The sequence below is a fragment of the Tursiops truncatus genome, chromosome 16 (genome assembly GCF_011762595.2).
Source record: "Tursiops truncatus isolate mTurTru1 chromosome 16, mTurTru1.mat.Y, whole genome shotgun sequence".
NCBI classification, from domain to species: Eukaryota; Metazoa; Chordata; class Mammalia; order Artiodactyla; family Delphinidae; genus Tursiops; species Tursiops truncatus.
In genome coordinates, this window is record NC_047049.1 from 26,025,278 (window position 1) to 26,031,454 (window position 6,177).

Below are 6,177 nucleotides of genomic sequence, written 5' to 3' on the forward strand. Positions count from 1 at the left end.
TGTATAACTGTGTATAAAATCTCTTGAGTATACACCTCTCCCCGCCTTAGGCTGCTGTTTCACCATTCTATCCTAGGGCACCCTACACAGGGGTAGCTTTATGTCGGTGGCAGAGAAAAGGGGCAGAGAACTAGTGGGGAAACACTACTGGGAACCGGATAACCCGGAGATTTTCTACCCATTAACCAGGTCTGTGTCTTCGCTTCCCTCCAGAGTCCTCCCCCCATGGAGTTCGGCCTGCTCAGCGAGGCAGAGGCCCGGAGCCCCGCCCTCTCGCTGTCAGATGCGGGCACCCCCCACCCCCCAATCCCGGAACACGGCTGCAAGGGCCAAGAGCACAGCGGTGAGCGCGCCACCTTCTGGGGGGTGGGGGAAATAACAGCTCCATCCCTAACGAGGGTGGGACCCGGGAGGGCAAGCCCAGGTGGGAGTGAGGGGCCCCGCCGAGGAAGTCCCCGAGCCCGGGAATCCGCACAGGCAAGAACGCGCTGTGACCGACCCCACCCCGGCTCCCAGACTCGGAGAAGGCCTCGGTTTCGTTGCCCGGCGGCTCCCCCGAAGACAGCTCGCTGAAGAAGAAGCAGAGGCGGCAGCGCACGCACTTCACCAGCCAGCAGCTGCAGGAGCTGGAGGCGACCTTCCAGAGGAACCGCTACCCCGACATGAGTACGCGGGAAGAGATCGCCGTGTGGACCAACCTCACCGAGGCCCGCGTGCGGGTACGCCGCCCCCCACCCCCAGAGCCGCCACCCTCACTCCATCCCGGGCCTCCCTCTCGCGGGCCGCTCCGCAAGTAGCTTCGGAACCAGCATCCTGTAGTTCTGCCCTGCCTGCCCCATCCTCGGACCCAACACCCGACGTCCCCCGGCCCCGGCCCCTGCCCGCACGGCCTTCTTTCCGCCAGCCTCCAATCTCTGCTCTTCCTGCATCCTTTCACTCCAGACGGCGCGCTCCCTCTCCCCTGGCACTGTCTCTGGTTCCCCTCTTCACCTCTCCTAGACCCGATCCTGCTGCCCAACCCCGCAGCCCTGTCGCCCCCGACTCAGTTCTGCGGCAGACTGTTTCTTTCTCAGCCCGCTGACTCCGTGAGCTCTTCCCTCACCCCGACCGGCTGCTCTACCACCCCATTCCCGTTTCTGGGTGGTTATGCTCCACCACCTCCTCTCGCTTATGCTCCGCCCGGCCCCGGACCCCGCTTGGTCCCCTGCCTGGGCGACCCACCCACCAAACAACTGCGAGGGCCGGGCCCTGACAGCCTTTCTCCCACGCCCACAGGTGTGGTTCAAGAACCGGCGCGCCAAGTGGCGAAAGCGCGAGCGCAGTCAGCAGGCGGAGCTGTGCAAGGGCGGCTTCGCGGCGCCGCTAGGGGGGCTGGTGCCGCCCTACGAGGAGGTGTACCCCGGCTACTCGTACGGCAATTGGCCACCCAAGGCGCTGGGCCCGCCGCTCTCAGCCAAGACCTTCCCGTTCGCCTTCAACTCGGTCAACGTGGGGCCTCTGGCTTCACAGCCTGTCTTCTCGCCACCCAGCTCCATCGCCGCCTCCATGGTCCCCTCGGCCGCGACTGCCCCGGGCACTGTGCCAGGGCCCGGGGCCCTGCAGGGCCTAGGTGGGGGGCCCCCCGGGCTGGCTCCAGCCGCAGTGTCCTCCGGGGCAGTATCCTGCCCTTACGCCTCGGCCGCCGCAGCCGCAGCAGCAGCCGCCTCCTCCCCCTACGTATATCGGGACCCGTGTAACTCGAGTCTGGCCAGCCTGAGGCTCAAGGCCAAACAGCACGCCACTTTCAGCTACCCCGCCGTGCCCGGGCCGCCCCCGGCCGCCAACCTCAGTCCGTGCCAGTACGCAGTGGAACGGCCTGTGTGAATGGCCCCGCCCGTCGATCATCCCTGAGGGCGGGGGCGATAATTTACGGCCTCTACGGACTGGGGTCGTCTTGCCTGGCTTGCCCCCGCCCCGGGGTCTGAGAGGGGTGCTGGGGCAGTCGGGCTTGGGGAGGCGGCCGGCTCAGGAGAGAGCCTTCCCCCTCCCAGGCCTGAGGGGTGGACTGGGCCCTTAGTCCGCGCCCCTGGAACTGAGGCCAGGAACAGGGACCAGTTCCCCGGGGGGCCAACTCACCCTTGGTCCACCCCGCCTTCTCCAGACTCCCCTTCCCCGGTTTTCAAAGATAAATGAAATAAACGTGCGCGGACTGTCAAAGGCCTGATGATTCAGAGTTGCGGTTGAGCCTTCTCCCCTTATCCTTCCCCATGTCTAAAGGAGAGCTGGGTGTACAGGAAACAGATAGGGGTCCAGGCTTCTAGGGCTTCAGTCCTCCCCAGGCCACCATCACCAAGACGGGGAAGCCTGGGGATTCCTGGAGCTGAGCGGCGCACGCATGCGTGCGTGCGTGTGTAGGTGTGTATGGCTTGGACAAAGCTGGTACTGCAGCGCCACCTCGTGGTCTCATGGAGGATAACTGGAAGGTCTGATCTCGAATGCTTACTTAAAGATGTCAATTCTGCAGCTTAGGAAGCCTATGACTTTAGAAAAAGTTACTCCACCTTTCTGCAGCTGTTTCTCACTGTTCCTATGAGGGGCTTGGGCCTCTAACAGCAATAAACTTCTGGCCTGTAACAGACATTTATTAAGTGCCTACCAGGCCTAGTATTCTTATTGAGTGTCTGTGTGTGACTCATCCTTCCACACACCACACCCTCTTAAGCTTCTCACCCACTGCCAGCAGCCCTCCTCCATCACAGCAGTCCCCTTCATCCTCAAAATCCCCAAACCCCAAAAACCTTGTTGAAATCTTTAATTTAAAAAATAGAGCAAGAAGAAGAAAGATTTCTGGAAATATAGATCACTCAGCTTTGGGGAGCCTCTTCAGTCCCACTCCATCCCAGGGACTGTTTGGCCTTCACATTAAAAACAGAAACAGCAAAGTACTAGATCACACCCCCACCCCAGGGGTGACACTTCTTGACTGTCATAACCTCCTGCCACCTTGGGGTACACATCCCGTGGGGAAACCATGCAGAAAAGGCATCCTAATTATTTTCCCAAACCTAAGCTCAGCCCTTCAGTGCCCTGGGGAGGAGAGAGCTCAGGGCTCCTTCTTTTCTCCAACCCTTCACTGGCTCTTGGTCTTGGCCTTGACCTTGGTAATTACATAGTTTTGGTGGAAATAGGTTGTATACAAGATGAAGGACCAGAAGAGGTGTTCCTTTGTTGTATGGCATCCCTGTTCCTGTCTCCAGATGTAAGTCAGGATACCGACAGTAGCTCCCATAAACATCTGCAGGATTTGCAGGCTGGTGACGAGCATGGGAAACCACCTGGGGGGCTTTACTTTGGCAGCCTTCAGAGTATAGTAGGTGTACATGATGGCACATACACCGTAGTTCATGGTCATGAACCAGCCGCCTGCAGCCACCTTGTTCTTGTATCCAAAGCTCTTGTACACTAGCTCTGTGCTGTGGTGGTACCAGTGCACAAAGATGAGTGGCCATTTATACAGGATGATGAAGGCTGTGTCTCCTGGGAGATGGGGAGTCATAGCTGGCATACCACCCAGTGTTGGGACCACCCTCCGCACTGGACATGGGGGCATATGGGGAATTGTCAGGGCAGGGAGAGGGGTTTTTGTGGCAGAGAATCTAAGGAGGGGCTTGGGTGAGAGGTGTTGTTAGGACCCAGGGGTGGGGAAGGGACTTTCCATGTGATGGGTAAGGCGGGGGGGCCCTGAGGAGGGGTGCAGTTGACTGGACACCAGAGAGACGAAGCCTTGCCACTCACCAAGTTCAATGATCTTGCTGAGAACAAAGTGGCAGGATCAGAATTTGATTATGGGATTATCGGTGAAGATGAAGAAGCATACAGTTTTCTTTAGGCTCCCCTAAGTAGCACAGTCCCCGTATAGCCCCATGTCCTCACTGCCCCAAGGATACTGAAATGGGACAGAGGAAAAGGGTATAAGGGTCATTCCCAGGCACCAATCCACGCTTCACCTGGTCAAATTCCACCACCTCCCCCCGCTCCACAGGGGATGGGTCACAGCTTCTGAGATCCTGTGGCCAACCTGGTAGAGCCAACCAGTAATCTAGAAGACATGAAGGCTAGAGAAGGACCAGGGAGTGCTGGAGGTTGGGACTGAAAGTTGAATTAGGGAATAGGGCTCATGGGATGGGAGGAGATGGGTGGCAGGATGGGGGGTGATCGAAGGAGTTTGGGGGGGCGGAATATGGGAAGAAGGGGCTGGGGAAGTTATTGGGAGGTCTTGGGATAGGGTATTAGATGCAGAGAGTATTAGAGGCTGGGGAAAATGTTGGAAGTACCAAGACTCCATGAGCACAAGAGGACTTGCGAAAGAGAGCAGAGACAGCTAGTTCGGGGACTGGAGAAGGAAAACGGGAATATGGGAGGAGGGTAGAACCTGAGGAGAGAGTTAGAGCTGAGAGAATGGGATAGGAAGAGAGTTAGGGGGCAAAACTTGGGGAGTTGATACAATTGAGGTTTCTAGAAAGTTTTTAGGGATAGAATGTGGGTCTAGGGTCTATAAGATGGGTTGTGGGGGGGGGGTCTTACCTGAAGATTGCAAGGCAGAATGACCAAAGGATGAGAGGTCCCTGCAGGTTGAAGCCCTTCCGTGCCCTCATGTAGTTCTGCCCCACAAAGATGAGCAGCAGGTAGATCAGAGCTATGGTGAATGAGGTTGCCCTGGCAGGCAGAAGGGAGAGGGGATGGGCTTATGGGTAGGTGCTGGTTAGAGGAATGCCCACTCATATCCCCAGGTGAGTGCTCTGGGTTGGAGTCCTACTTCTGCCATTTACTAGCTGTGTGACACTGGAAAAACTACTTAGTTTTCTGAGCATTAGTATTCCCCTTATTTTGTAAGAGGGGAATACCACTCCTTTCCTGACAGTGTTAATATATACAAAGTACCTAGCACAGGGCAGGGGCTATGTCCAAGGTTTCTTTGATTACTGCTCTCTCAATGGGGTTGGGAGCAGGTGACAGCTTCTGACCCATGCCTAGAAGCAACCCAGGACTGTGGTGTAAGAAGAATGTGGCAACAGCTTCTGCCTGGTTGGGTCATGACAAATTGGAGCACAAAGTCAACCCACAAACACCTCTGAGGAGCTCTTGGGCAAAGCCCGAGGAAATTTTGGAAGAGTATCTAGATTTTGTCTCCTTCTCCACAGCAGGGATGATGGAGCATTTGAGGAACAAGATGATAACTGTGAAGGGAAGGCTGTCCCCGGGTACCAGCACTATGCACGCATGCGCACACATGCGGCCACAAAGGATGGAGAGTCATCTATAAGGTGGGTGCGAGTAGGAGTTCAGATCAACTCCATTCTTCAGAGACCAGTTCTCACTACACTCTTTCCTCTTGGTTTCTGTCTCCTCCCACATTCCTCACCCCATCCTCTTATTTCTGCCTTCCTTTCTTCCAGACCTAACCTCTCTGAGGTGCCACACTACCTGCACCTTGGACAACGGGTACGTGAAGCCAGTACTGGGGAGCCCGATACCTTTGCTCTTTAGCAAAATCACTGTGGGTATTCTGTGTATCGCCCTCCCCCTCTTCCGCCAATCCCCCCAAATAGCAATCATCAGAGTTGGGCCCCTGACACGGCTCTTCCCCTTCTCCAGGTCTCACCAGTACTCCTCCAAAACGGGCCTTATGTCCTGGAACAGCTCGAAGTTGTAGGGCTGGAACATCTGCTCTACTTCATCTGAGACATTCATGGCTGTGACCATTTCGTTCTGCAGATGCTGAGGTCGGTAGCTTAGGGAGCCGGACGAGAGTTAGGGGACCGAGGATGGAGCGAACCTTGGGGCAGGACTGACCAGACCCAGAACCCAAGGTACTACGCGGCAAGCCGAAGAGCGTCAGATCCAGGCAAGTACGCTGCAGTCCAGCCGGCTTCCACCACCGCCGCCACTGCGGTATATAACGCGGAATTGCCAAGCAGCAGGCCTCGGAGGTTCGCGGCCCCCTCCCTGCGCCCGGCCAATCTCGACCAAGATACGCCCCTGTCCCACCCCTGGGCCGCAGCCCGCTCTCTGATTGGTCATTCAATGGATGAGGCTCCCCCCAGAAGCCTCGCACTACAGTTGGCCTTCGCCACGCCCACCTTCCCATCTTTTTCTCCCGGCAACACTTCCACTCCCACCTGTTTGGCTTAGCCATTG

The 6,177-nt window shown here is 57.1% G+C and overlaps 2 protein-coding genes across 2 annotated transcripts; one reads left to right on the forward strand and one right to left on the reverse strand.

Moving 5' to 3' along the window:
• Positions 1–225: 225 nt before the first annotated feature.
• PITX3 (paired like homeodomain 3) lies at positions 226–2,555 on the forward strand. The gene is made up of 3 exons (XM_019939875.3): positions 226–343; positions 517–719; positions 1,276–2,555. The coding sequence occupies exons 1-3, from the start codon at positions 226–228 to the stop codon at positions 1,861–1,863; spliced, it is 909 nt and encodes a 302-aa protein (XP_019795434.1). The 3' UTR covers positions 1,864–2,555.
• Positions 2,556–2,752: 197 nt separating this feature from the next.
• On the reverse strand, positions 2,753–5,881 carry ELOVL3 (ELOVL fatty acid elongase 3). The gene is given in 5 exon segments (XM_004318260.4): positions 2,753–3,516; positions 3,775–3,876; positions 3,879–3,925; positions 4,564–4,695; positions 5,642–5,881. Coding segments are annotated over 5 exon segments (789 nt in total). The 5' UTR covers positions 5,743–5,881; the 3' UTR covers positions 2,753–3,109.
• Between the last annotated feature and the right edge of the window lie 296 nt (positions 5,882–6,177).

What these genes read in the sequence shown, in the direction of transcription:
- PITX3 (XM_019939875.3), top strand. Translation starts at nt 226, where the DNA reads ATGGAGTTCGGCCTGCTCAGCGAGGCAGAGGCCCGGAGCCCCGCCCTC. An exon ending in CAAGGGCCAAGAGCACAGCG is followed by an intron (nt 344 to 516) that starts GTGAGCGCGCCA and finishes CCCGGCTCCCAG; the next exon opens with ACTCGGAGAAGGCCTCGGTT. An exon ending in TCACCGAGGCCCGCGTGCGG is followed by an intron (nt 720 to 1,275) that starts GTACGCCGCCCC and finishes CCACGCCCACAG; the next exon opens with GTGTGGTTCAAGAACCGGCG.